Below are 27,844 nucleotides of genomic sequence, written 5' to 3' on the forward strand. Positions count from 1 at the left end.
ACATGCATGTGCCAATGTTTTGTCACTAGTGTTAGCTTACAAGACTTTCATGACATGTCCTCAGTCTCTTCAGCAGCATGACAAAACAATAACAAATAATGCAACAAATCAAACAATTGATTAAAAATGAAATACTGTCAAATTCATGGCTAAAGAAAGTGTAATTGTTCAAATAGCATATTGTCCTGTTTAGACATAGAAATAAATTGTCACCATGATGTGTTTTTCAAGTGTAACATTTCTGTATAGACCAGACAGACTGATTTCCAGAGTGAGTCTGCAGCACTTAGGCTCTGCACACATGCTTCTGGGATTCATGGCGTTCACTGAGCGTGCTGCTCATGGTGAAGTTCACACTCCCAAGAATCCTGTCATCTGTAGTCAAATTTATTATAAAACCTGCCTGTCACATTCAGTTTAGTTTTAGGAAAAGGGGGGGAAGCTTTCACAAACACAGCTGTGACAGCAAGGTATAAATTAAAGATTTTCTACATACTAAAGTAATAAAATTAAAATAATAATTTGTAACGTCAGTAGGGGTGCCGTGTTTCCTATCAAAAGTATTCACATTACAATCTGCTGGTATGAGATCAGTTTACCTGGAACTTGGTTCAACATTCGCATCAACTAAAACACTAACACATTAGCTCTAAATTACACATATCAGAACTTAGAACTTTTATTGTCAATGTACAGCTGTTTGCACAGTGAAATTAGGTAGTAAGGTCACAAAGGTGTGAAAGTAAAAAAAACGATATACAAGAGAGAAGAAGAAAAACAATATAAGAACACTATGTACACTATATATGCGATGTTTGGGTTACAGGAAGCATTGGGTGTGTACAAGGGCATCGTAATAAAATATAATAAATAATAAATAAGGGTGGAAGGGCTATGGTCGTTGAATGATGGAAATTGCACATCTGCCAAAATATTGCACGGAAACAAAAAGAAACACACACACACACATAGACACACACAAAACAACATAATAAATAGCAAGTAGCAGCAAAAGAATGATTGTAAAAAACTCTTAATTTGCATTTATGGTTCTGAGAGCCCATGGGTAAAAGTTGTACTTTAGTCTGTTGGTTTTGCACCTAATGAATCGGAACCTTTTTCCAGAGGGCAGGATGTTGAAGAGGTGGTGGTTAGGATGGAGGTGGTCAGGATGGAGGTGGTCTTTTATAATTGCCCAGGCTCTGGAGAGACATCTAGAGCCAACAATGGAGTCCAGGGTGGAGAGTGGACAGCCGATCATCTTCTCTGCATTTCTGATGACCCTCTTTAATCTCTTTTTATCGGCTGTTGTACAACCAGTGTACCACACGGGGATAGCGTGCACCAGCACACTTTCGATTGTGGCTCAATAGAAAGACCGTATTAGGTCAGTTTGCAGCCTTTCAAATCTCAGAACCCTCAAGAAATGGGAAGCGCTGCTGGGCTTTCTTCACCAGGGCTGATTTGTGGTCCTCGAATATGTGGGTACCAAGGAACTTAAAGGAGGATACCTTCTCCATGCAGTCACCCTTTATGGATAGGGGAGGGAGATCGGCTTTTGGGATGCGAGGGGGTGCAGTCGCTGGTGCAGATGGTGTATAGGAGAGGACTCGGCACGCATCCCCGTGGTGAGCCATTGCTGAGTGACAGGGTGGATGATCTTTGGTTGCCAACCTCGACTGTGATACTTCTGTGTGTACCGCCATAACGTGCAACAATGCCTTGTCTCACTCTTTTGCTGTGGAGTGAACCAGGAATAGGTGAGCACTGCTAATATTATGTATAACTGACAAATATTTAAACTGAAAATAGAGCAAGCAGATGTTTAAATCACAAATTTCCCCTCTTCTTACGGTGTTCTTTTGTGCTCCAAAAATATCATTATGTATAAACATTTATAAAATGTGTAAATACAGTCAGTAATCTCAAACTCGCTATCAGGAGAGCTTAAACTAATAAATTTAGCAGGTTCTCATCATCATCAAAGCACTGAAATTTGTACTAAAAAACTAAAATTAGAAACTGCTATCAAATGTAAGTGTTTGCATAAAAAAGAAAAAACAAAGGGCTCACAGCCAATCGCTCACAGGTTGATAATTAAATGTAAGCGCTTAGATAAGCACTGATTATTTTCTATGCTGGAGAAAAGTGCACACCTTTCACTTTCAGGATGGAGCAGTATTTCCACAGCTTAACTGAATCATAATTACAATAACTCAAGTGTTTGTCAAAAGTGTAAATTACGCTCCAAAAAACACACAAGATGACTTAACAGCTTGTTTATACAAATATTTATTTTTATTCCACAAGTCTCTTCGACTGCTGTTTAGATGATGCCAATCTGCAAATAAAATAAAAAAGGATATTAATTACACAATGTTCATCAACAAGAGTCGTCACATCTGTATCTGCACTGTTTTGCATCAGTGGTTCCTTTGAATGCATCACAGACATTCAGAGCAAATATAAAGTTTACATCACATGCACATGACTGATTTGGCTTCAGAAAGTCAACAGCGGAATAAAGGCTCACCTTGTTTGCAACATCCAACGCATCGTAATCAGGTGCGAGACGGACGTACGCCTTCTTCTCACCATCAGGCCTGCACATAAAGGCATGTTTATTCACTACTGCTCACTACAAACATGTTTAAAATGTTTTGTTTTTTTTAGATTGGTGCATCAGAAGTTTAAAAAACTGGAATCATGCTTTTTCATACTTTGATCGCTATTACCATCATGTGCACCAAATTGGCTGTTATTGGCTGTCAGATGTGGCAAATTCAAATTCATTACTGGGACATAGATGAACAGATATCAGCAAATCATTTACCAGAAGGCTAAAAAAAATTATACACACACACCCCCCTCCACTGTCATGTCAATGCTATACAAAATTAATGGGTAAAAAAGGGTCCCCCACAATAACATCGGTTGGAAATCTTCCTGTAATATCCTGATGTGTTGGTTTGTCTTGTTTTCAGCACATCCACTTAAATGTCATATTTATCCAGATACTTGCACAGCGTATGATGAGTACATATGAAGTCAATGCTTCCTTCATGGGAAAGTGTAAAGGACTGAAAAGGTCTGTATGAAGTTGGCTTTCAGCTCAGCTATGTGAGGATTTCTACCTGATGAGTGTGTTGACTTTGGCGACGTCAATGTCGTACAGCTTCTTGACAGCGTGCTTGATCTGATGTTTGTTGGCCTTGACATCCACAATGAACACAAGTGTGTTGTTATCTTCAATTTTCTTCATAGCAGACTCTGTTGTCAAGGGGAACTTGATGATGGCATAGTGATCCAACCTATAAAATAAAATGCACAAGTTCTTTGGTCAGAGGTCCTCACTTAATTTCAAAGTCTCTACAATATAATTAAAGGTTAACTGCTTATTCACTATTGCTCACTACAAACATGTTTTAAAAAATTTAAGATTGGTGCATCAGAAGTTTAAAAAAACTGGAATCATGCTTTTTCATGCTTTGATCGCTATTACCATCATGTGCACCAAGGTCCGCTCATGTTTGTGACCTGCGTGAACTGTTTGTAACTCACTTGTTCCTGCGAGGAGCACTCTTGCGGGGATATTTGGGCTGTCTGCGGAGACGGAGGGTTTTAGGGCGACGGAAGGTGGGAGAAGTCCTGACTTTCTTCTTCCTGTGGCTGTGTACACCTTTCAGCACAGCCTTCTTGGCCTTCAGAGCCTTTGACTTGGCCTCAGTCTTGGCAGGGACAGCTATGATTGGGGGAAAAGAAAGTTACCACTATTAGACAGTGGTTCATTATTCTAGGCTTTGTCAATATGGCAATGAACACTTTGGAATATATCACAGCACTGCCAAGTCAACCTGTGGCCCACATACTTTACACAATGTACACAGCAGGTCATCTACTGAATTCTGTAATGATTTGTAGCTGATCCAGTGAAATCCACATTTACACTGACACAAATACTAAAATAAGCATTATATACAAATGAAGCTGAATGGATCTGCCTCACAGCTATTTCAAAGTTAGTCAGTATTTACATTGAATCATATGATCTTAAGATACGTGTGCTTAAAAGACATGGGAGTTTACTTCTTACTGCTCAGTATGCACACAACCATATCTGCCGTCCACACAGTATTAACACCCAGAAGGCAGATTACTAGCACACCAACAAGCTCTCAGGGTTTTTTTCGTTACAGGAAGTATCGCTGACTACAACAGCTAAAACTTCAACAGTCAGGTTTTCAATAATATCAAAGAAATTTAGAGATGCTCTCACGCGTTGCTAATGCAACGTTTTAAAGCCTGCTAAGCTAAGGCCATTGCTAACATGAGCTAAAACACCTAATCCGCAGACATATCTGAGTTAATGAAGCCATAATGAGATGAACTAACTAAGCCTTGTCCATAAGAGACGACTTAACAAGAAAACATTAAATAAATGTAACTGTAAACACATGCGATTTCATCAACAGCGGCTTGATTTAGCTTAGCTTAGCCAGCATCACGTTACAGTCTACATGCCGGACCCACACTCTTGAGATATCCACATATTTACAGCTCTGACAGCAATAACTTGAGCTCAAACAAAACAATTTCACTATATTCCTTCATACCGTACACATACGGTACAAAAAGAGGCACCAATTCAACTAAAATATACGATTTATTCATTCAAAACTGGTAGATTCACGAACCTTCCTTCTTCACCTTCGGTGCCATGTTGAGAAAGGAAGACTGAACGGGGTTTCCTGCGGTATATTGCATGGGCGAGATCTCATAGCAAATGTATCGCGATAGTTAGGAAATTTGCTATCGCTTTTTGCATTTGCTTTTTTGCTATCACATTGATGAAACGTTGCTACGAAAATACTTTGTTTGCATGACTCTCAAATTTATTACAATAATCTTTTCTTTCTTTATATAAATTCATGAAAAAATAATTGTGTAATTAGATAAACATATCTCCCCTCTTTAAGCACCAGACTGTTGTTACAGTGCTGTTTGTGCAATTATTGAAGGAAAATAGGTTTCAATTAGGTTTCAACATTTTGGACTGGCAAGAAATATATTTCAAATTTTATATATAAAGACATTTATATTTATAATGAAATTTCCCCTGATTTAATAAGTTATTATATCTGTGTGTATGAATACCCATTTTTTAAGTTACCCTTAAAGTTTTAATCCAACACTAACAAAGTCTGGTGAAAGGTTGAACAGAAATGGTACATTTTAGGGCACCGTCTGTTATAGCTGGCCCTCAAGAGTACAATAACTTACAGTTTATAGTTTACTTCTAATCAAAAATACCCAGTTGCTATTTAATGTACTTTCACAGTCATCATCTTTATTAACAAATATACAAAATTATGTTCAGTCAGGTGAGCAAATGTAATAAAATGCCAAAAAAAAGTTTATACACATATAAAAGTTTATTTTATACTCTCATATTACAAAGCACAAATGTAAAGGTTGGCAATAAATCAGACTGCAAATGCATCTTCTCATCAGTTCATCTGCATCGTACTCCTCTAGTCTGCCTTCAGCTTAGTTTTCTTCCCCTTTTTCCTGTTGAAGAAGAAAGAATGAATATTAGAAATATTTTTTATTCAAGTGGGTTCAATTTATGGCTCCATACAGGCCTCTGTGATATATTTGACAATAATGTTTCCTATTTTTAACTTTTCACAGATTTTCACTCTAATGGTATGCTAAGGAAATTGGATTTATGTTGTGTACAGAGTCATTTATCATATCATTTTGTTTTGTTTTTTTACATAGCAGAGTTTGATATGATTGCAGTTTGTAGTTTATTGGACTGGATAAATGTGCATGAAAGTCCTTCCCCACCTTTGTAACTTGGTTCCTGAAGTCTCTGTTGTTGTTTTCTGAGACACTTTCTTGTGTTTTTCTTTTCCTTCTTTCTGTGTTTTATTTCCTTTCTTCAGCCCCTGTCCTTTTGTCTTCTTTTCCTCTTTCTCCTGGTGTGATGTTGTTTGAGCTCTGTTTTCTCCTTTCTGCTCTCCTCTCGCTGCTCGCTTGTTTCCTTTTTTCTGATCTTTGCCTTTGGTCTTCATTAAGAAGCGAGGAGTTGTGCAAATGGTGCTTCTCTTGGGAGGTTTCTTCTCAAGTCTCCGCTTTACTTTGCTAAACAAAAAAAATAACGACCAGACCGCTCTTACCAAAACTCAACAGGGAGCAATTAAGCATTAAATCAAAGGAAACATTTCTGTAAATGTGCAGGCAATCATGGAGCTTTGTTACCTGTTTATTTTCTTGAAACCAACCATGTAGTCTGGTACAGGACAGCCCGCTTGTTTTATAACATTAGCAATGCTGTTAAAGAGAAGCATAGGGAAAAAAAAGAAAAACTACAGGCTCAGTATTTAAATTCAAGGTGCTTTAAAAATAAATTAATGGCAAGAAGTGACCTAAACTTGCAATCGTTGTGCTGCAGTGAAATTATTTTATTAAAAAAGCAACACCAATGATAGAGACCAAGAACCAAATAGGATGGTCCATGGGAAATCCAGAAAATTCTTTTAAATTGTGTGTTAACAGCTGGATATGGGTTTGAATGAAGAAAAAACTCAGTTTGCTTTTTTCCTACCTGCGCAACAGAGGTTTGTCATTCTCTGTGAAGAAGGTGACGGCCTTCCCCTGATGTCCAGCTCTCCCAGTACGACCTGACAGACACAGAGTGTGATACGCGTCAAAGACGAAGTGGAAACATCAGGCTGATTATTTGTGGATCACTGTCCAAACCAACCAATGCGATGGATGTACTCCACAGCGCTGGTAGGGAAGTCGTAGTTGAGTACGAGGTTTACGCCTTTGAAGTCGATTCCTCTGGCGAGCAGAGCGGTGCAGATCAACACCCAAATCTTCCCGGAGCGGAAACTGTTCACCACGTTGTCTCTCTGACACATAGGAGCAAACGATGAGGACGAGAGCACTCAATAAATAAACTGAAATGGAAATAAATGACAGGAGTGGTAGGTGTGTTGATGTACCTGCTGCTGTGTGCGGTCTGCGTGGATTACATCCACGTTGATGCCTTCATACACCAGCTCATGGAAAAGCTCCCGTGCCCTTTCTATAGTCTGAACAAACACCAGCATGGGCGGCAGGAAGCCCTGAAACACAGAAAAGAGGACTCTTTTATTTTATCTTAGCTTGTAAGATAAAATAATCAGAAATTAGAAATGATTTAAACGGGTGTTTATGCAACAACCACTAATAAATCTGTTTTATTTGAAATCAAGTAAGCTCCTTACTTTTTTGATGATATCCCTCATTGCCACAAGCTTGCCATTCTCTGTTCCGACAAACAGCAGCTGCTGATCTACCGTATCCACAGCTGTATTTCTAAAAAGATGAAACACCCATGTTTCTATTGTGAAAAAAAAAGAAGGCATGAATTTGCTGCAGTAAGCAGTTCTTCAGCTAGAGCCGTACCTGTGCCCGATGTTTACAGAAACCAGGTTGTCGAGGTTCAGGCGGCACCACTGTTCTACATCTGCTGTGCAAGTGGCGCTGAAGAAAGCCCTGCGCACCTTTGGACCGGAGCAGGCCAGAAAAATGGTGGCCAGCTGCTCTCTGAAGCCCGTCTTGCCGTCTTCAAACAGCTTATCGGACTCATCGACAATCAGCCACTCCACACTGAAAAGCAACACGCAGAATATCATCAATCTGTATTCTTTTTAAAAAAAATTTAAGTAATAAAGAGACACATAGAGCGTGTACGACACACAAAAACCATCAGAGTGGAGCAGATCAAATGTCACCTGCTGAGATCGATAGCTGGAGGATCCTGCTTGAGAAGGAAGATGAGTCTGTTTGGAGTACTGACGAGTATATCTGCACACAGAAACGTCAGGAGTTAAAAGCCAGTGAGATTTACTCATTTTTCATCCTCTATGAGCCAACGATCTCTTACCGTATTTTTTGTTTGACCGTGGTCCGTATTTCTTAGCCGCTAGTGACGCTTTGTCTATGATGTGAACTCTAAACCCGACTCCCTCTGACAGACGGAGCAGCTCTCTGTAGGTCTGAACACAATTCAACAACAATGACCAAATACTGCTGAAAACACAGGAAGTCAGTCACTTATCATCCTTTATCTATCACCAGCTGCTGTCGTTCACAGCAGGAAAGGCCTCCTTCCTTTTTAAAAGGATCACTTTCTAATTTATGCTGCATACCTGGCTGGCCAGCTCTCTGGTTGGGGAGATGATCACACCTCTGAAGCCCTGATTGGCTGGCTGCTGCAGCTGAGCGAGCAGTGGGAGGCAGAAAGCCAAAGTCTTCCCAGATCCCGTGGGAGCGCAGGCCAGCAGCTCCCGACCCTGACAGACAAACCAAACCAAACCAAGAGTGAAACCCTCAGAAAATCATCGTCTGTGCACTAATCCCAAATCAAAGAAATGAGGACGAGCGTGTGTGCTTACATGCATCATGAGGGGCATCGCCTGCATCTGTATCGGCGTTGGGGAACTCAGCCCGGCGTCTCTGAGGTTCTGAAGGACACGCGGGTTGAGGCGATACTCGGAGAGCAGCTCCTCGAATGTGCACACAGGGTCAGGTATGTCACAGCCGTGCACATTTATGCGGTTTTGGGCGCGAATACGATTGACCTAGAATGAAAGAGAAATACTTTTTTCGATGGCAGATAGGGGGACAGCAGTAGTTCTGCACAGCATTTCACCACTAAGAAGCAGTTTTAACATTTTGCAGAATCTCTTTATTTTACTTCTTTGTGCTATAAGATGTAGCTCAGTGAGGACCTTTTCCTGATGAAGATGCTTCAGCCTCTTCAATGAAGATTTCTCCTTCCAGTCACTCGGCAGGTTTTGGATCTTTCTGTCCAAAGAAGAGGTCCAGGTGATGCCAGTTCCCTGCATCTCTTTCAGCAGTTCACCACCAGCTTCAGCCAGACAGAAGACATCAAACAGGAGTGAACAGCTAGATCATGTTCATTCTAAATGTCACTCGAAATTTTTGTAATAACAAGGTTTCCATAGTGAACACTTTAAAACTGCATCCTTTACTACTACAACTTCTTTACCTTTCACCTCCACTTGGTTGCTTTTGGTCTTTTTCTTCTTCTTTTTGGTCCTCACTTCTCTCTCCTCCTCTTTGCGCTTTCTTTTGCCTCCTATGTCGGAATCTCCATCTTCACTTCCCTCATATTCTTCCCTGCCCTCCTCTTCCTCCTGTGCCTGGGTCCAGCTCTGGGCTCCATTGGCTGTTGCAAAATAATCAATCGCAGAGAGAGGATCGGGAGAAGCTTCTTCTGCGTGACTCCTCACGGGCTACAAAATAAAACGATACACAAACGTGTGTGTACATGTATGTGTGAGTGTTACGGTTGTACTATTCTTCAAATACATGTATTAAGCACAACAACTTGCCTAAAACGTTATACTCCTACACAAGCAGGACAGCAAAACTCGAGGTTAGCTAAAATGCATTAAACCATAGCGATTGGTTAACAGCAGCATGAACTGTTTTCATCCAGTACGTCATCAGCTACACTATAAAGCTTACCTTAAACCGAGCGGCGTCCTGACCAAACCTCTTCAGGTCAAATTTAGCCCCAACTCCGAGTTTCCGAAACAACTCGAACGCGTCCATTTCTACAACAGCGTGGTGTGCCCCGATCAGGCATCACTAATCAACATCCGGATCATCCACCTCTCGCCTCTGGCGCCCCCTGTGGCGGGCTGTGAGTGTTACAGCGAGTGAGGCAACTTTACACTAATTATCCTCGTGTGTGTGTGTGTGTGTGTGTGTGATTTTCTTTATTTGTTACAATTCATAATCATACAATCACAGGTCAACCACGTGACCTGTGAAAGTGATACTAACAGATGAACATGATTCAACAATCTGAAAGTACTAACTTTACTGTTTTACTTCCATGGTGTTGTGAACAGCTGTTCAAAGCAAATGCCACTCATTCTGAGGAATATAATAAAGATGCTCTCCTGATATCTTGAAGTGGACTAAAAACTAACACTTCTGCACAGGACTGTATTTGATGAAACTTTAGAGTAGAGCGTATCTCATACATTCTGATTTTTGCAGTAGCAACATTTAAGGGTGGATAGTGACCCAAAGTAGCAATTCATTTTTTTTTTATGTAACATCAAATCACAATTTTTTTTTATACACTTTAAATTTTAAGGTATCAAATGGTAAGCTCTCAAAGGATGCCCCGATGAGTAAGCACTTGGCAACAGTAGGAAAAGCTCCCTTTTAACAGTAAGAAACCTCCAGCAGAATCAGGCTCAGGAAAGGGCAGCCATCTGCTGCAACAGGCTGGGGGTGAGGGGCAGGGAGACAAAACAAAAAGTACACTATGGAAGAGAGCCAGATTAATGATTAAATACACAGTGTGAAGAAGAAATGCTTAGTGCATCATGGTAAATCCCCCAGCAGCCTGATCCAGCCCGAATCTTAAAAGCAGAGAGGATGCCTGTCTCCTGAATCCAAACTGGGAGCTGGTTCCACAGAAGAGGGGCCTGAAAGCTGAAGACTCTGCCTCCCATTCTACTTTTAAATATCCTAAGAACCACAAGTAAGCCTGCATTCTCAGAACTAAGCGCTCTATTGGAGCATTATAGGTCTGTAAAATGGGCCCGATTATTTAAGACCTAGTATGTGAGGAGAAGAACTCTAAATTTGAATCTGGATTTAACAGGGAGCCAGTGAAGAGAAGCCAATATGGGAGAAATGTGCTCTCTCTCCCTCCCTCTCCGGAGCATTTTGGATCAACTGAAGGCTTCAGTTCAGTACATTTCTTGGCAACATGTTTCAAAAGAAAGTTTTTATAGTTTAACAAATCCAGACTGCAGGGAATTACATGTTTACACTTAAAAATCTTTAATCATATTAGTAAAATTACAAAGCCACCATCATCCTCTAAGAATGACCAAAGTGGTATAAATGCATGAGATCAATACACAGGGTTCAATTTATTCTTTTTCTTCCTGAAAATGTTTATTTGTATTTTTTCAGATTTCAAATATCTTTGAACAGATGTTCAACATTATCAGTCATAAATCACTGCCCAGCAGTTCATACATGATCCGCTTTGCTTTCAGTCACCTCTCTGTTAGTTTGGGTGTTTTCCCAAGTCTCTTCACAAATCTTTATTAAATCCTCCAGGAAATGACTCACCATCTCCTTACCCCTCTCCTCCTCCCCTTCCACCTTTAACCCCTTTATCCTGATCAAAATCTGCTCCACACTTCCAATTCTCTCCCGAGGGTGCAAACTTTCCCCCCTTATATCCTTCTCTGCCTCCTCTCCTCCTCCTTCCTCTGCTCGGAGGTACTTCATCAAATGCTCTCTGATGCCCGTCCCCTCCTCGCTGGCCAGCGACGCGCCGAGCCCGAGCATGTCCTGTGACTGGCTTACGCTGAGCAGGTGTAAGAGAGCCTGAGAGAGTGTGTGTCGCAGGCTGGCGCTGTAGCGGTACTCCAAGAAGTCGTTGGTGTCTTCGCTGTTCTCAAGGGCTGTCGCGAGGGAGCACCACACACGGGTGAACCGCTCTGTGTCTCCATAGCAGCCGCGGTGGGCGGGAACTGCAAGGGCAGCGGCAGATTTGATCCGCACTTTAAAGTTCTTACAGGAAGTAACAACATGGCAGAGCGCAGAGAACGCTTCGTGAGACCAGGCAGCTGAGTCTGATGAAGAGATGGACACGAGCAGCTTTTCAAAAAGACTGAAATCCAAATGAATCACTGATGGAGACATTTTGCACAGCAGCCTCCTTCAAATGTAATGCATAACACTGACAATGTATGATGCTTTTACAGCCCTGTGGTTAAAAACTTACCTAGCGGCAAGGCGGGGTTTCTGAAAGCATTTCCCAAAGCATAACAGGCGTTCCATCTGACCTTCATCGTAGCCTCTGATTGGACCGTTTTAACCAGAGCACGCACTGCATCTTCCAGCGGCTGCTGGAACGCGGGCCTGGTCATCTGACTCTGCCGCAGGAAATGAAGCAGATTCCCGAGAGCGCGCACTGCATTAGACTTCACCTGGTAGGGATCGAGGGAGGACGTAAGTACACTCTACAAGATCTAACAGATGAATTCGGGGGCGTTTTAAAATAACCTGCATGTTTGTGTGAGTGTGAAAGCGTAGCTGCTCGCACCCTGTCTTTGTCTGCTGCTGCTCGCGTGGCTGCCTGCAGCATCTTGAGCAGCAACATGTCTGATAACTCTTCCTGGAAGTCCACACCTACACTCTCCCTGGTTAAAGAGAAACAAGATCAACTGTTTATAGGCATTAGGTATATTTTATTCTATCCTTTTAATATGATTTCAGTCGGTTCTGAGATTATATGTGTGGTACATCCATGCTGTCTTACATATTAACAATAAGAGTGTCTGTGAGGTTCCCAAGGGACCAGGCAGCCTTGGCACGCACATTTGTAGATCGATCATCGAGCGCAGCTAGGATAGTATTTGCAGTATCAGCCACAAACATGACATCCTGAAAAGAAGAACATAATTTTTCTATTTTTTTTCCAGAGGTTTACATATCTTGGATTCAAAATATCTGATTTAAATTGTAAATTGTGGTCATAGCTGGTGATCAGCACACCTACCTCTCTCAAGCAGGGGAACAGTACGTAGATCCCCAAAGCCCTGATGGCTGCCGTCTTCACCAGGTAGTTTTCAATGTAGGTGAGTCCCAGCAGCACAGTGATGCACATCAGCTGGGTCTTGTCCTTAAAAACAACAGTACACATACAGCGCCATGAAGCTCGGCAGCACTAGTGCAGAAAAACAAGTCCAATAAAAGGAAATAACTCACAGGCAGCTGTGCAAAGGCCTGCGGCAGAATGGAGGAGAGCGTGTCACAGGCGCTCGCCTGCAGCGTGGGATGTTGCTCATTCTGCAGCGCTCGGTTTAACGGGCCGCTCAACACTTCTGACCAAAACTGCACCACCTGTATTGTACACACATTAATTAAATGAACACACATTAATGTGGATTAGAGGGATTTTTTTTAATATAACCTGTTCTTAATGCCTCCTTTTACTGTTGCTAAAGCCTGCACAGAACTGATCTGTACCTCAATGACAGCAGCTTAACTCTCAGTCTGTGCTCGACCTGTAGATCATATGAAATCATGTCCCTACCCCTGTGAGTATGAGTATTTCAGGAAACTGTGGTTATCTTTATAATTACAAAGAGTTTTTCCATCTAAGGTCTCTGGGGTCTTTGAAACTCAGGTTTTACACTTCTGAAAAATTATTTTACAATCTCTTAGAAATGCACATCAGTGTGTGAGGACAGAAAACATGACATTAGTGTCAAAGTCTGAAAGAGTTTTGCTTAAATGCTCTAAAATGTTACATAAATATATATTTTAAACCTGTCTGTTACATATGGATATTAAGAATAGCACTTACACTTAGATTTTAACCCTAAATTTGCTGAAATTATCTTTGAAACAGGCGAATGAGGATTTGTCCAAAAAGAACGAAGTGCATTTGTTTAAACCTCTGTAATCGTATGCTGTGTGTAGTGCACTGTGTAGAAATGATCTGCATTTACCTGGCTTATGGGGACCCTTGAGCTCTCAGGCACGTTGTTTTCTGCTCTGTACTGTTGAATTATTCCCGAACCAAACTCCTCTAGCAACTAAATAAAAGACAGATGTTATTTCTAAATATCTGATACTTGTTTTATTGTGTACTGTTGCAGGATCAGTATTCAATTTATACTGCTATATTATATAGAGGGCATTACTTTTGCTCCGTGCAGCTGTATGGAGGTGTCCGTCTCCCCAAGACAGCGTGCGCTCACTTGCCCAATCTCACACAGATAGTGTTGAGTTAGAGGGAAGTAGCCACGCACCAGGTGAGACAAGACCTGAAACACAAGAGATTAAAAACATCTTCAGACTTTAGAAATGCCTGTTTGGAGCTTCCTGTCTGGCTCATTATTGCTCACCTGCAGAGCTTCAAGTCGAACAGGAGGTGGCTCTAAAGCAGCACCCCCTCCCACTCCTTCGCTGTCTGATTGGTCCTCTCTGGGTTGAGTCACTAGTGTCACACAGAGCTGCAGCAGCCACAGTCGCCGGCTGTCCTCTTCCCCTGGTGTGTGAGGAATGTGTGGGGAGTGTGTGCTGGAGCTCCGCTGGGAATGTTTGACTGGTGTACGAGAGGGTGAGGACACCCCGTCTCTTTGTCTCCAGCTGAGGCCCGAGTCCTGTGGCGTGAACACACCCATGCTGCTGCTGTGATCTGGCTGCTGGAGGAGCAGCTGCACCTCAGGAAGAGGAGCCTGCGTGGTCACCAGAGCGCCATAAAGTGTCAGGACTGACACACGCACATTCACATCTAAAGAGGGACAGATAGTTGTGTGGACGGTAACAGACTTCAGTGTCTTACATCCTATTGGCAGTTATTTCAGTGTGCCGACAACATACAGACCTCTGTGGCGCACATACGGACGAATCTGCTTCCAGAGCTGAGTGAGCAGGCCAGGTCTGAGGCGGTGATAGGGAGCGTTGGCTACCAAGTAGGCCAGACACTAACAGACGGAGCAGACGGATATTTACAGTGTGGATAACAAAGATGCATGTCAGAATTCAGCACTCTCTCAGCTCATTTCACATGAAACTCATATTGTAATTTACATCCTGATAAACACCACAAAAAAGACAAACAGTGACTAATCCTCTTATTTATATGAACACACAGACTGCAAACATGTGACCTTACACAGCAAAAGTATGTGAAGTTATTCAAAGTGTTAGCAGGCAATATGCAACCATATAGCTAAACTGGTAATTGTCACAACAAATTCTGTTTATTTTTCGCTTCAATACTGAAAAACAACAACAACAACACTAGACTTATTCTTAATTCTATTTTTATGTCCGAATTTGAAAAGCGCAACTTTCAAAGACTATTCCAGAGTCTTTTCAGAACTTTTTAACACTATAAAAATCACTTAGAATACTTGTTTACTTTTGCATTATAGCGCATTTCATTACTGGAACCTGAACATATCGCATGTAATGAAATAAATGTAATTAAACCCTAATGGATTCATTAAGTTATCAGTTTTCGGTCATACTTTATGAGACTGAGGGTGTAATTCCACTGAAATTAAATGGAGTTTAAATTTAATTATGTTTACCTAATAAGTTTTTACAGGAAAGAAAAAATAAATCATTATGCTATAGTCTGTAACATCCGGGTTTATATTAAAGTTCAACAAAGAAATATTGACAGTAGCTGTAACCCAAAAGAGAAAGAGATGAAAGATAAAAAGTGTTCATGGAGAGCAAATAATCGTACCTTTATGACCTGTGTGAGAGTCTGAGGGGAGGTCTCGGCCAGCAGGGCCAGACTGAGGGTGCGGTGCAGCTCTCTGATAGCAGTCGCCAGCGTGAAGGAGAAAGGGGTGTAAGATGTTCGAGGAGACGCCGTATCTTCAGCCACAGCCAGGAACTGCCGGGAGCTATCCAGCATGGCTGACAACACCTGAAGTGCACACAACCTCACCTGGAAGGGGGGTCAAGAGAGAGATGTTACAATCGTATCGGTCCAGAACTGCACAGTGTGTGTGTGTGTTGTACCTTTGGAGAGAGGTCCTTCAGAATAATTGTGAGGAGAGTAAGAGGCGGTGATCCCCCGATGGGAGAGTCGGGGATGAAGGAAGACCAGTAACCGTACAGAGTTCTCTTCTCTACTGCTTTCACCACAGCTAACAAACAGTGCAGCGCCCCCTGACGCACACGACCGTGGTTCACTCTGAAAGAGTGTAAACAGCAAAAAAAAAATAAAAAAATTAAAAACATCTATTGAAACTTTTAAAAGATACACATGCATGGGAGAAAAATATTTTATTAAGGGTCTTTCTGTACCTTAATTTGCTCTGTGCGTTGCCCTCTAGGTCGGAAAATTCAGAATCAGAACTGTTTAGTTTCCAGGACGGGTAGAGAAATGAGGCAGGCTGTTTTTCCTCCGTCCTGCCTTTCAGAAGCGCAGGCACAGTCTCTGCATCTCCTTCCTCTCGTTCATCCCCTCTGCTCTCCTCGGTTTTCGTCTTCTTTCCCTTACCTTTAGATTTCCTCTTTTTATTCTTTGGAGAGAGAAATACAATAAATTAAAAACCAGAGTTTCCTCAGTGTTTTTAAATATGGCCATTGCTGGTATCAACACTCTTCTTACCCCTGAAGCTTTTCCTGGCACAGCGGCATCCTTTGGTGGCTCTAATGATTTTGGTGATTCTGCAGTTTTTGCTGCGGAGAGACTCTCGTACTGCGGTAAAGGTGCTGGATAAAGTACAGCCGGCCACTCCACAATCACACCTGGAGCCCCCTGGAACATGAGTCGCTGCAGAATACATGAGCAGGACTCCATATTAATACTCAACTCAACAAAAATTAATCAATTAATAATAATTGTGCACATGTGGTGAGATTTTACACCTTAAGTGCAGCCAGTACAGACCCGAGCTCCTCCCCTCCACCAAATTTCCACTTCCCACCTGAGAGACAACACTGAAGTCCCTTTAGAGCTGCTTGGATCACCTGCGCAGATTACACAATTTTATATAAGCAGGATTGAATTAATCTGTTTCTCGTTTAAATGTTTGTTGTTGAGTATCCAGTACCATGCAGTAGAAGAGCTCATCAGTGTCGGGAGGTTTGGTTGACTGCAGCGTTTTCAGGAAGGCTCGAAAGCACACAGTTCTGTACTGATCATCCAAAGGCGGCTGACCAGGTATCCTGCAGGGACAGAGGCAGATGATTAGAGCGACAAATACAAGCTCAAAGATGGAGAAACTGGCACTGCGTCTCATTCGAGTTCCAGATTCGAAGCAGCTCTTCAGTAATCAGGCTTTCATATAGCCTGCAGTTTACACAGATAAAAATGGCTACTGGCATCAAGCATGTTGTAGCAGTACCTGAGACAGATGTTGGCCATGCAGGTAAGAGCAACGCGGCGCAACTCCATGTTTGACTGAGATGGAGAACTATACTGCAGGAGGAATCCCTCTTCACCCAGTAAGTCGCTGAGGTGCTACAAATATATATACAAAATAATCTTGACGTAAATAGTCAACAGTTAGGGCACACTTTTCGGAAAGTGCACTAAATATCTACCTGGTGGCACTGAGGTCCATTCCCATAGACTACAGTGGAGAGTGCCAGGAGGACGTCTGTGTGGGTCCACGTACTGCATACTTTCAGTGCACCTGCAGTATAGTTCACCAGTACATCCAGCGTGTGCTCATCCATTATTACCTTAAAAATAAAAGACAAATGTGGCTGTAAGTGCAGTATATCCCAACAACTACACAAGCTTTTATGACATCCCATTCTGTTAGTATGCAGTTGGTTGTCGTGATATAAGAGTTTCCACTAAGAGAATCCTCTACAGGCTTGTAAATTTCATCCTCTCATCCAGAAGAGCATTTATGAAGCCAAACACTGATGCTGGAATCTCTGTTCTAGTTCATCCCAAAGGTGTTTGATGGTTGGATCAGTTTGGCATATTCTTCCGCATCAAACTCATCCTAGCACGTCTTTAAGGAGCTTGCTTTGTGCACTGGGGCAGACCCAAGTTGGCACAGTTTCCCTAAAGCATTAAGATATGCCTTTACTGGAACCATCAACCCAGACCAAACAAACTTTATAGATGGCCCACTGCTGTCCGATATTTGGTGATGCAAAGCTGCTTGGCCATAGAAACCATGCCACGAAGCTCTCTATATACGGTTTTAATGCCTATTGAGGTCTGGATGTCTGTGGTTATTGATTTATTGCTTCCACTTCGCAATAATACCACTTAGTTGGCATCGGTCATCCTGTTATAGTACCACACTCGACTTCACTGATTTTGTTCATCTGTGGCAACGAGACTGAACGAAACACCTCAGTTCAGTGACAACCCAGTACTTTTGTCCATATTGTGTAAATGCGACAAAAGCAGTCCTAACAATACATAAGTGTACATGTGGCACAAGCATGACCTGTTACCTTCAGCTGGTTGAGCAGATGATGGACAACCTGGCAGAGTTTGATGACTAGATGCTCCTGAGTCAGGGGCACAAGACAGCTGGCATGTTTCAGCAGAGAACACACGTCCTGAAATGGAAATAAGGAGGCTCACCAATACAGAAAAAAAACAAAATGCTGATGTCACAGTTGTTGGTTTAGTTTAGAGCTAGTCTCTTATTGATTATATGGTTATCCTCGGGGCTCTGAAGTGCGTGGGTTTATGGCTATTTCAGTGTTTATTAATCCCACCTCTGCTTCTAAATACAGAGGCGGCAGACTTTTATAGAGTTTGTGTCGCTGAAAACAGACTACAGGTCCAAAGCGAGTGTCCGTACCTCTGGACGGATGTTGACAGCGGGCTCGAAGGTCCTGTTGTAGTTTTCGGACAAGAGTTGGTCAAAGAGCAGGTTGAGCTCCTCTTTGAGTTGGACCGAGTCTGCTCGCAGGGCTCTCAGTTTTATGGCGCAGTTGGAAAACAGTTTTTCGGCCTCCGACTGTGAGCCGGGCCCCCAACCGGACGGCTCCATGGGAGTGAACGGAGCGGCCTCAGCGGACAGAGGCACCGGGGGGAAAACAGACACACCACCGCGGACAAGAGCCGGGTGTGACAACCCGCTCTGAGCCGCCATTACTTCTACTATCTCCTCGGTGGTTATTGGGCTTTCTTTAAAGCATCATATCCAAGAGTTCAGCTCATTACCGCCCCCCTGCGGTGAAAACCAGAAAAACAAAACTATCCATTTTACAGCGTTTACCGCCAGCAGTTTTGTATAGTATGGAGGCTTGTTTCTTCCACTGAAAAAATACAATAATATATTTTTTCTGCTATTCAAAAGCCGAAAATTTCACATTAGGCAACTCAAAATTTTGAATTTGTTAAAATAAACTTTTGCCTGCATGCGTAGTCAACTTTATTTCACTGGCAGACATTAGCTTCCACATAGTTTGATTTGCCATTTATTTATTTTTTCTAAAACGGTGCTTAACTTTACTGTAATTTTTTTTTTTCACAGGAAAGCAAACTGTGAGAAAAGGCTGCAGTACGCCACATTACACAAGAACTTAAGTGTTGAATAAAGGTGTTCATACCAAATACTAGCTTTTAAGATCATTTGAAACTGTACAAATTCAGTTTTTGCCTTACACACCGCATTGTAAATGCACAAAAAAATTTCTGCATTTCCAAACAAGAGGTACTCTATATCTGCCTATTCCCAGTTATGTCAGAGCACCTAAAGTTTAGATGCATCACAATGCTTCAGAATACACGGGAGATAAAGTGCTCGACAGCCCAACAGGGTGCCAAGCCATTAATAGCTCATGGAAGTCAAATGAATTTAAAGCACACAGAACACATTTTGAACCAGTTTACTGTTGTCAAAGTTTTTTTTTCTGGTCAATATGATGAAAATATCACAATGACTACTCACTGAATTACATTCCCAAAGATCTACAACAACACTACAAGTGTCAACAGGAATGTTTAGGCATGTACAAAACCCCTAAAATCTCTCAGTATTTTGCATCCTTTATTTCATGTAAGCAACAGTCTGAGCATGGTTTGTCAGTGAAAATCAAAAGGATAACAAAAAAAAGGCTGTTGCTTATTTTAATTCAATGAAAATAAATTATACAGTCATGTGAACTAACATACAAAGTCTGTGCCACCACAGCACAGCAAATTACTGGGAAGTCATGAGCCATAATGAGTCTGTTAGAAGTGCAGAGGCTGACTGAGTGCTGTCACCATAAGTCATTTTATATTGGCATTTTCTATCAATGACACATCACCAGTCCAGGCATTACACAAGCTCAAAGCACCAGCCACTGTTGGTAGTGTTGCAGGAGACAAAAATAATAACAGGCTGAAGACAGCAAGAAATTAGGAGGTAGTCATGTAGCAAATGGGAGAAGAAATGCTGAAATAGTTTAGGAGCCCACGTCTCAGCCAGACTTGAACAGCAGAATAGCTACTTGACCCAGGTAGAAATAGATGAAATGCTTCGTCTCATGTGTCACATAGCTGCCAAAGTTCCTCCCAACAATGCAGTGCCATGTGGGGTTGTACTTCTTGTCAAACTCCTGCAGGGGAAGACACACGTTAGCATCTTCTTGGCAAAAATGCATGCAACAAGTTTGCGCCACTCATTTTACTTTGAAGCAACAGCAACATACCTTTTTGACATAGGCGGCGATATCCTTCTCAATGTTATACTTTTCCATGGCCTGCATGGCACAGTCCACTGCATCCTGCTGCATTTCATCAGACATGTCTGCGTTCTTGATCACAGCCTTCTTGTCACCCATGTTGGCTTTCTGACTGCAGGAGACAAAGCAATCTTTACCGTGTCCGCTCAGCTCTTTTACCTTCTCATGACATCACTGCTATCACACAATGTGCCTAAGGAAGCGGTCACTGGCTGCAGGGGTGCCTTTTATTTACTTTCATTTTGAATAGATGATTTACATGATTTGCAAGTGAGAGCTAAATGAAACCAGGACACTATCCAAAACAGCTGATGGAGATAGGTGTCCCTTTTATTGAGGTCCCTCGTGTAATTTAAGACATTAACATAAAGGGCCCTTTATGTTAGGATCACAAAAAATAGAAGCCATGCGTCGCTGGCATCATTATTTGGTAAATGTTGCTGGAATAGCCCAGTTTAACCATTGCAACACGCAGTATCGCTAATTTAACCAAACAATGGTTTAAGTGCTCCGATTACCAGGTTTGCAAATAATGTGCAGCAAGTAAGGTAAGAGCCTGAGAGCGTGGATGAGCACGCGGGGTACAGAAACCTCACCCCTCGCGCTGACCTGCTCACTGTGACAATTCGCAGCAAAGGTTAGAATCAAACGTGCATTTTACTCTTACCGTCTTTCAAGAAAGTCTTAACGTGCAACGGTGTGCGATGAAGGGACCGCGCAGGTTTTTCCTTTATTTATGCAAGGAAGTGTGCCCCCGTGCGTTCCGCCCTCCACTTCACAATCACCACGTGATTGGCTCGAGCGAAGCCTCCACCCTGCCAACGGCGTGGTTTTACTTGCGGACAGCACCCCGCATCTTATTTCCACCCAGAATGCACCGTTTCACCCGTTCCCTCCCCCAACTTGCCCCATTGAGCCAGGTGATTGGTGTGCAACCCCCCTCGGGCCCAAAATATGCACATTCATAACTAATAAAATAGTTATGAACAAGATTTGAGTTTTTTCAAATCATGTAAAAACACAGGTTCAAATTGTCCTGGTTTGCTTTTTCTCTTTTTTCTCCCTTTTCCACAGTCCTCAGTACCTCACAGTAACATTAAATTATACCCGTTATGATCACTTTCAACTTCATATGTTTTATTCTTGGGCTCCCATTGCATGACTCATAATCATCCTTATTTATTCAAGCTGGTATGACTGTAATTTTATTTGGTGTCCATTTCTACCCTCTTTCAAAAAGGTAGTGTAGATAACCAAGACCCTAAACTGAGGCATCGCAAATGTGCCCAGAAGTTTACTTTCACTTATCACAAGCATAAACATCACAGTCCTTTTGTGTGTTAATGATTTCTTTGAACTGTTCTTTTTCCACAGTGTAGTGATTTTACAGCATACATCTTTAATGATTTTAAAGAAACAAGTTGGAATTATTTTGGATTCTCTATAATCCACAGAGAGTCAATTTTGTGCACACACTCGCTTAAATCATTTAAGTTGTGCTGAAAGTTCTAGTGTTTTTTAACTTGATAAGACCTATTAACTTCTCATTGATTGTCACGATTGACTATAAATGGTAATTTCTTTGCCAACACATAAAGTGTTTATTTGACAGCAGTTGGTGGATTGACCAATGGGGAAGTCCAATGGGAAAGTCCAAGGAACTCTTCAGGGAAGATCTAAGGAAGAGGATTGTAGATCTACACAAGTTGAGAAGGTCTCTTGGAGTGATTTCTAAACAACTGCAGGCTCCAAGATCATGAGTTCAAACACAAGTACATAAGTACAAGTCATTCAGATGTGTCACCACTTTTCCAGTGTCTGGAAGAAGACCCAAACTGTCACTGAAATTGGTTAGTACGTTCAAGGGAACCTCCAAGGCTCAAGCATGCCATTAACTGGAACTGCTGGAACACCAGGGTCACTGTCCACTGTCACCATTAACTGAGATGTCAAGCTTGACTGAAATTTCCAGCGATGAACAAACCAAATGCCTGGAGATCCTACATACCCCGTGAACATACCCCACGGTATGACACAGGATATGCTTAGAGGAGTAAACGTGAGGCTTTGAAAAGTAATACTGTACTAGCTGCCAACCATAGTGATGGTAGCATCATGTTCTGGGGCTGTTTAGATGGCACTGGTACTGGTACACTGCATAAAGTGGATGGAATCATAAAGAAAGAGGGCTACCTCCAGATTCTTTAACTTCACCTCAAATTAAGAGCTAGATGTTTGGAACTTGGACCCAAATCGATGCTTCAACAAAAAAATGATCGCAAATACACATGAAAACAGGCTAACATGAATTTTCTGGAATAGCCTTCCAAAGTCATGACCTCAACCTCAGTGAAAATTTGTGGGATATGCTTAAAAGCAGAGTCCATGCCAGAAACCAACCAACAGAAGAGCAGTCAAATATCAGGCCAGAAATATGCCAGAAACTTGTAGACGTACTGTGTAATCTGATAAATCTGCAGAAATTGTACAAAAAAGAAAACCAGGAAAACAGGAAACTGTAAAGTGATTTTTTATTGAAGCTTTTCAAGGTACTGGAGATTATATTTATCCTAATGAATATGCATCTTCTGCAGAAAAGCGCTGACCTAAGAGAAATGTGACATACATAAAGTCACATCCTCCTGTAACCTCCGAGTCTCCCCACCCTCCGTAAGTGTGTTCATGTTTAGCTTTACCACTCTCCTTATGTGCGTGGATCCATCCTGCACCTCCCAGCCCTCCTCCTGGATTACACCAAGCTTTGATCATGTTAATTTAAAAAAGAAAAATAATTCTCATCAGGAAGCCTTCCCGTGTGGAAAGAAATTTTCTTTCTGCTGTTTGAAGGCCAATTTAAAGTTTGAATATTTCTATAAAATGTTTCCACTTTGATGGGGTTATGTGGACAGGGTCAGGGGTCGGGATCCTCTCCCGGTAAATTGCTCCCATGCTCCTGCTCCATGTATCCATCCTGAAGCCTAATCCTAATCCGGCTCCGGAATGGGGAGACAATGAGCCCAGTCCAGACCTTCAGAATACCAGCAGAACCAAAGAGAAGGAGGAAAGTTAGAATCACACCTTCACGAAAATGCTTAAAGAAATGTCAACAAATACAGCTACCAGGGACAGAACCATCACAGGACTTTATAATGTTTTAGAAAAATCTGCAGGGACTACTGAGAAGAATCACTGGACTTTAGGGGCTTGTCTAACCTTGCCGGTATGAACTTTAGAATGTGAGCATGCAACAAACAAAACCTTTACTACAACCACAAACATCTCATTACAGTAATCAGCTATGTTCAAGCATATATTTATGGCTAAAATGGACTAAAGCCTTATCTTATGCAGATTTCAGATATAGAGACCACAGCCATCATACCATTGGTGCCATATCTGACTCCTCCTCCTCCTGCTTATCCTAATATGAACAGTCTCCTCTGTTCCCATCCTATCCTGCTCCTCTGAACTCTGAACAGAGAAACACAGGAAAGGGTCAAAATACAATTTTATAAGCAATGCTGGTAACAACTATATGTATATTAATATATATACATCCATAACAACCCCAGTATAAAAACCAAAACACAAAGCATACAACCCACACACAGCTTGGAACTGGAAGAGGAGGAGTACACACATAGGAAGGGACAAGTTTGCAGGAAAAAGGTTTAGATCATTGTGCGTGAAAAGGGTGAGAAAAGGATATAAGTAAAAGGGACACACATACGTAAACCAGGAAAATTCAGCTGGTCTAAAGCAAAATAAATCCCGCAACAGAAATCTGGGGGAAAAGAAACACACAAGAGATGCAGGAAACAGTTAACACAGCAAATGGTCCATGGAGATCTGTTCTGTGAAGTCTGTTGTCTCCACTCTGAGACGAGCGGCTGGGATGAGCTGGTGGTTTATGTCATAGGAGGGGCGTCTAGGTGCGAGAGCGAGAGCGGGAGCGTCGGGGAGAGTAGTGAGGAGATCCTCTGCTGCAATTTGGGGAGTAGCTGCGTGACCCGCTGTTGCTGCGGCTTCGACTATGGCTATGAGAGCGTGAGCGACCGTAGCTGGGGCTGCGAGAGCCGTCCATCTTTACGCGAATGTAGACCATCTCACCCTGAACATACAAACAGAAGAGCGGGAATGGCAAAAGAGCTGCTTGATTACATTAATTGTGGTTAAAAACATTTGGAAAAGATTGCTGCCCTCTTACGAAGAATCTCCACGAAAGAAATTAAACATGGTCTTAACATTGTACACCATCTGATTAGTGTCATTAATGTATAATTTCCCCATTTTCTTCACTCTCCCTGCTCGAAATTTTGCATCAGGACTTACCTTGGAAAATTTAAATCCTAAAATTTACTCCCAGAGCTATTCATTGCAGTGACCCTAACCTACCTCATGGGAGCGAAACTTGGTGTTATCCAATTTACAGATGGCGTAGGTCATGTCTTCCTTGTGTACAAACTCCACCACGCCGGTGCCATCACGGTACACGTCAGCATAACATACATCACCTGCCTCCCGCATGTGATCCTTCAGGTCCTGCCAACTCCCGCTGGGGGGAAGGCCTGACGTGAAGAATAGGGATGTTATAGGAAATGTAACACATTAAGGTGGGGAGGTAATAAGATGCAAGGTGACAAGATGCACGCGCCTACCTGAGACTATAACCCTGTACTCGGAGCGCCGTGACGGGGGACCATACCGTCCCCTTGGGGTTCCTAAAGCTCCGCCACCACCTCCCCTTCCACCTCCACTTCGTGGGAATTCAACACGCAGACGGTAGCCATCATAGTTGTAACCATCACGTCCATAAACAGCATCCTCTGCATCCCTGAAGAGTGATACTGACACTCACGCACTCCTCGGAACATGACAGAGGGTATCGACTTTTGGACTACTGAAGACTCAACATATCACTTTAATGTGTTAATGTAAAACTGAGCCAATCTAACAACAAGCATACAACTTTTTCTTAAGATTCAGAGAGGCAATTTGATGGTCTGTTTTCATTATCTCATTTGTAGTGCAGACGAATTATAGTAGAGTAATCTTGTTGTCCAGTTTACCCTCAATGATAAAAAATGGTAAGGACAAAACAGTATGAAACCACAGACAGTATAAAATGTGTTGCCACCTACTGGCTTCTGATGTCTGGGTTAAAAAGCTTGGAGGTGAGGATTTTTGCTTAGTCAAGCTGGTGCTTTGAAATAGGATGTGAGGAAAGAAGCTTCTCTTTGTGAAACCACATGCTTAAGTGGCTAGCCAATGAGCATTACCTTTGTGAAACTTAGTATGAGAAAGATTTAAAACCGTGACTCAATTTTTTAAATTCGGTATTACCCCAAATGAGTGACTGAACCCATAAACTCAGCAAAAAATTGCTTAGAAAGGTTAAGTAAGAAAGCCAGTTTCCCGTAGATTTACATAGGAACCAAAGTATTTTGAAACTGCAGTTATTGCCCCCTAGTGGCAATCAAACAGAATGCAGATTTAATTGCTTTCACTTTTCAGACTTGCAAAGCACATCTGTGTTTTATATTAAACTCATAAATAACCGAAGGCATTAAAAATATTGCTTCACCCAAAATAAAAATGCAACATTGGTCTTAATTTACTTTTACAACATTATCTAAAATTGGCATAATTTTCTGAGGACACTTCTTACATGGAGAGACCAATACAGCTGTGTAAATAAATCACAGTGCACATTAATTAGACATGGAAAGTGTTTTTAGAGAAATGTCATTTCTTTATTAAAACACTCAGACCCCATCAGTCCCAGTGTCACTCTCCATGGTGCTGAAACAGCAAACTATGTTCTGTCTGTTCAATCATTTTTTAATTAAAACACACACTTTTACAGAAAAGCTGGAAATAGAGCTGACCGCCTACTTCCAGTGGTATGAAGGATTTCATTAAATACAAATGGGAAATATCAGGGGGACTTACAGGGACGTTTTCAATGAGGTTTCAAGATATCTTGCTCTTCTTACTTCGCAATTGCTTTCTTTTACTTTTAATATAGTGTTTACTTAATTAAAAAATATATTTAACTGTTTTAGCTAAATTCTAGTTACAGTTGTTTATTTTTCTACTGATAAGTTCAAAGAACAACCCTCCCGTAAATCATTTTGAAGAGAAATAGTTTAATTTGGTCAAACTTTGTGAAGCAAGTGCCAGAGATACTACTTTAAAAGGCTTTGCAAGGTTTACTGTTCAAATTAATCTGTTTATTATAATCTATATAATAGGGTCTTTGTGCAGCCCTTTGAAAACATCTCTGGATAATACAGGTGGGAGTAGACCTGTGTACCTGAGATGACCATATTACAAATATCTGGTCTCTATGGCATAATACAGAGCCAATAAAATGAAAACATCTGAAACCCAGCAGTCTGTATCTGGAACCTGTGAAACTAGTTGGTTAAAATCTATGAAAACTCATTTCTGCCACTTTCTAACTCATATTTTGGAGAAATAATACCAGAAACTGAAAAAGAATAGGGACATTTTGAGGTATTAAGTTGGAGTTTTGATTTATGAATGGCATAAGTCAAAACTCTTTGTTTCTTCCTCCTTAGTGGTAGAAATAAGATTTCATAAAAAACTGAGCTTATAATTTAAAACCAATATTATCTTATTAACACCAGGGGCAGATCTACAGGGGGGCAGGGTTTAAATGTCCCCCTGGTGTAGAGCATTGCCCCTCAGCTTTTATATCCTTAAAATACTTGTAAAAACTAATTGCTTATTTATTTATTGGGAGGGGGTTTTGTTGTCTCATTTATACCTAAAATTGTCTGTTTTCTTAGAAGAGATAATGATACAATATATAGTTTTAAAGTGTTTTTTGTGGATATTTTGTTGTCTCCAGACACATACATTGCCCCAAAAGTAATAAATACAAATAAAAAACAAAACATTTTTAAGCACAATTACCTACAATTGTCACCCAAATTAACAATGACAACCATTTCAATATACATGCTTATTCTGAAGTACAATTCTAAAGTGTGGGCATTAACATGAATCTCTTTGGCTTTAAAATCACCTTTAAAGTCTGTTCTGATATTTCGGTGTGAACATGAGTTAAAATGTGGCACTGCAGCCCACCTCGGGTCCTCAAATTCTACGAAGGCAAACGGTGGACCTCCTCTCCGGTTTTTCAGGTCAATATCGCGAATGATTCCGTATTTATAAAACACGTCTTCCACGTCTTTGGTGCGGATATCGGGAGGGAGATTCCCTACGTATATCCGACAGTCGTTGCTCCCCGCAGGTCCTCTAATCACACCTCCGCCGGACATGCTAGCGCTAGCAGCGAGCTAGGGTGACAGTTAAACGTCTGCGGCCCGAACAAGCAGTTAGGGGGGAAATAGATAAAGACACAGCTTTTATCTGTAAAAATAAAATATGCGCTCACAGTTTAACTGGACTGGTGACATGAGTGCCAATACTGAGGATGACCCTCATGACACTATTGAACGGAGGCCGGGGACAGCGTACGTCATCACGCACACGTGCTACAAGTGCGAGACAAAACGTGATCTTAAATAAGAGCGAGAGACAAAATAGTTCTAGTATTTACACA

General features: G+C 41.7%; 5 protein-coding genes and 3 non-coding genes across 11 annotated transcripts; all 8 read right to left on the reverse strand.

The window, feature by feature from the left end:
* Positions 1-2,276: 2,276 nt before the first annotated feature.
* On the reverse strand, positions 2,277-4,770 carry rpl23a (ribosomal protein L23a). Its single transcript, XM_084942377.1, has 5 exons — positions 4,695-4,770; positions 3,562-3,742; positions 3,135-3,311; positions 2,534-2,603; positions 2,277-2,341 (listed from the first exon to the last, which is right to left on the reverse strand). Exons 1-5 carry the CDS (start codon positions 4,762-4,764, stop codon positions 2,327-2,329), a joined length of 513 nt encoding a protein of 170 aa, XP_084798503.1. The 5' UTR covers positions 4,765-4,770; the 3' UTR covers positions 2,277-2,326.
* On the reverse strand, positions 2,419-2,487 carry LOC146379085 (small nucleolar RNA SNORD42). Its single transcript, XR_014801568.1, has one exon. It is a non-coding gene; the product is annotated as a small nucleolar RNA SNORD42 (small nucleolar RNA).
* On the reverse strand, positions 2,677-2,748 carry LOC146379086 (small nucleolar RNA Z17). The gene has a single exon (XR_014801560.1). It is a non-coding gene; the product is annotated as a small nucleolar RNA Z17 (small nucleolar RNA).
* LOC146379087 (small nucleolar RNA Z17) lies at positions 3,443-3,515 on the reverse strand. Its single transcript, XR_014801561.1, has one exon. It is a non-coding gene; the product is annotated as a small nucleolar RNA Z17 (small nucleolar RNA).
* Positions 4,771-5,413: 643 nt separating the features above from the next.
* ddx52 (DEAD (Asp-Glu-Ala-Asp) box polypeptide 52) lies at positions 5,414-9,688 on the reverse strand. The gene is made up of 15 exons (XM_084942378.1): positions 9,550-9,688; positions 9,068-9,314; positions 8,787-8,926; positions 8,451-8,636; positions 8,205-8,348; positions 7,940-8,051; positions 7,788-7,860; positions 7,459-7,662; positions 7,278-7,368; positions 7,014-7,136; positions 6,770-6,920; positions 6,611-6,686; positions 6,265-6,336; positions 5,851-6,147; positions 5,414-5,568 (listed from the first exon to the last, which is right to left on the reverse strand). The coding sequence occupies exons 1-15, from the start codon at positions 9,634-9,636 to the stop codon at positions 5,532-5,534; spliced, it is 2,040 nt and encodes a 679-aa protein (XP_084798504.1). The 5' UTR covers positions 9,637-9,688; the 3' UTR covers positions 5,414-5,531.
* Positions 9,689-10,863: 1,175 nt separating this feature from the next.
* Positions 10,864-18,705, reverse strand: heatr6 (HEAT repeat containing 6). 2 transcript variants are annotated; one of them, XM_084942379.1, is made up of 20 exons: positions 18,378-18,704; positions 18,022-18,129; positions 17,146-17,286; positions 16,947-17,062; positions 16,653-16,767; positions 16,468-16,569; positions 16,208-16,372; positions 15,901-16,118; positions 15,613-15,787; positions 15,332-15,538; positions 14,459-14,558; positions 13,977-14,365; positions 13,773-13,895; positions 13,578-13,664; positions 12,832-12,966; positions 12,623-12,745; positions 12,383-12,507; positions 12,167-12,263; positions 11,846-12,050; positions 10,864-11,693 (listed from the first exon to the last, which is right to left on the reverse strand). In XM_084942379.1, exons 1-20 carry the CDS (start codon positions 18,669-18,671, stop codon positions 11,083-11,085), a joined length of 3,636 nt encoding a protein of 1,211 aa, XP_084798505.1. In that variant the 5' UTR covers positions 18,672-18,704; the 3' UTR covers positions 10,864-11,082. The 2 variants fall into 2 exon arrangements, with proteins under 2 accessions (XP_084798505.1, XP_084798506.1); XM_084942380.1 differs by having other exon boundaries at positions 11,304-11,731; positions 18,378-18,705.
* Positions 18,706-19,394: 689 nt separating this feature from the next.
* On the reverse strand, positions 19,395-21,043 carry dynll2b (dynein, light chain, LC8-type 2b). Of its 2 annotated transcripts, none has more exons than XM_084942388.1 (3): positions 20,918-21,043; positions 20,218-20,358; positions 19,395-20,124 (listed from the first exon to the last, which is right to left on the reverse strand). In XM_084942388.1, the coding sequence occupies exons 2-3, from the start codon at positions 20,347-20,349 to the stop codon at positions 19,987-19,989; spliced, it is 270 nt and encodes an 89-aa protein (XP_084798514.1). In that variant the 5' UTR covers positions 20,350-20,358; positions 20,918-21,043; the 3' UTR covers positions 19,395-19,986. The 2 variants fall into 2 exon arrangements, with proteins under 2 accessions (XP_084798514.1, XP_084798513.1); XM_084942387.1 differs by having other exon boundaries at positions 20,218-20,362; positions 20,918-21,036.
* Positions 21,044-22,764: 1,721 nt separating this feature from the next.
* On the reverse strand, positions 22,765-27,784 carry LOC146379091 (serine/arginine-rich splicing factor 1-like). 2 transcript variants are annotated; one of them, XM_084942386.1, is made up of 6 exons: positions 27,367-27,784; positions 24,909-25,084; positions 24,646-24,818; positions 23,981-24,361; positions 23,633-23,721; positions 22,765-23,278 (listed from the first exon to the last, which is right to left on the reverse strand). In XM_084942386.1, exons 1-4 carry the CDS (start codon positions 27,558-27,560, stop codon positions 24,179-24,181), a joined length of 726 nt encoding a protein of 241 aa, XP_084798512.1. In that variant the 5' UTR covers positions 27,561-27,784; the 3' UTR covers positions 22,765-23,278; positions 23,633-23,721; positions 23,981-24,178. The 2 variants fall into 2 exon arrangements, with proteins under 2 accessions (XP_084798512.1, XP_084798511.1); XM_084942385.1 differs by having other exon boundaries at positions 23,633-24,361.
* Between the last annotated feature and the right edge of the window lie 60 nt (positions 27,785-27,844).

The sequence above is a fragment of the Perissodus microlepis genome, chromosome 10 (genome assembly GCF_051167445.1).
Source record: "Perissodus microlepis isolate ML-2025 ecotype Zambia chromosome 10, ASM5116744v1, whole genome shotgun sequence".
Classification (NCBI taxonomy): Eukaryota; Metazoa; Chordata; class Actinopteri; order Cichliformes; family Cichlidae; genus Perissodus; species Perissodus microlepis.

Bases quoted from the DNA above. Each gene is read 5' to 3' on its own strand.
- rpl23a (XM_084942377.1), bottom strand. From the start codon at position 4,764: ATGCAATATACCGCAGGAAACCCCGTTCAGTCTTCCTTTCTCAACATG. The intron at 3,743-4,694 runs GTTCGTGAATCT...CCCCAATCATAG, and splicing joins ACCGAAGGTGAAGAAGGAAG to CTGTCCCTGCCAAGACTGAG. The intron at 2,604-3,134 runs GTAGAAATCCTC...CTTTATGTGCAG, and splicing joins AAAGTCAACACACTCATCAG to GCCTGATGGTGAGAAGAAGG.
- ddx52 (XM_084942378.1), bottom strand. From the start codon at position 9,636: ATGGACGCGTTCGAGTTGTTTCGGAAACTCGGAGTTGGGGCTAAATTT. The intron at 7,861-7,939 runs GTAAGAGATCGT...TTCTGTGTGCAG, and splicing joins ACGGTCAAACAAAAAATACG to ATATACTCGTCAGTACTCCA. The intron at 5,569-5,850 runs GTGGGGAAGGAC...CTTCTTCAACAG, and splicing joins TCAGGAACCAAGTTACAAAG to GAAAAAGGGGAAGAAAACTA.
- heatr6 (XM_084942379.1), bottom strand. From the start codon at position 18,671: ATGGCGGCTCAGAGCGGGTTGTCACACCCGGCTCTTGTCCGCGGTGGT. The intron at 17,063-17,145 runs GTAGATATTTAG...ATATATTTGTAG, and splicing joins ATGGACCTCAGTGCCACCAG to CACCTCAGCGACTTACTGGG. The intron at 16,768-16,946 runs GTACTGCTACAA...CTGTCCCTGCAG, and splicing joins ATGGCCAACATCTGTCTCAG to GATACCTGGTCAGCCGCCTT.
- dynll2b (XM_084942388.1), bottom strand. From the start codon at position 20,349: ATGGGTGACAAGAAGGCTGTGATCAAGAACGCAGACATGTCTGATGAA. The intron at 20,125-20,217 runs GTATGTTGCTGT...CTTCCCCTGCAG, and splicing joins TCGCCGCCTATGTCAAAAAG to GAGTTTGACAAGAAGTACAA.
- LOC146379091 (XM_084942386.1), bottom strand. From the start codon at position 27,560: ATGTCCGGCGGAGGTGTGATTAGAGGACCTGCGGGGAGCAACGACTGT. The intron at 24,819-24,908 runs GTAGGCGCGTGC...TCTTCACGTCAG, and splicing joins GTACAGGGTTATAGTCTCAG to GCCTTCCCCCCAGCGGGAGT. The intron at 24,362-24,645 runs GTAGGTTAGGGT...TTGTATGTTCAG, and splicing joins CCAAGTTTCGCTCCCATGAG to GGTGAGATGGTCTACATTCG.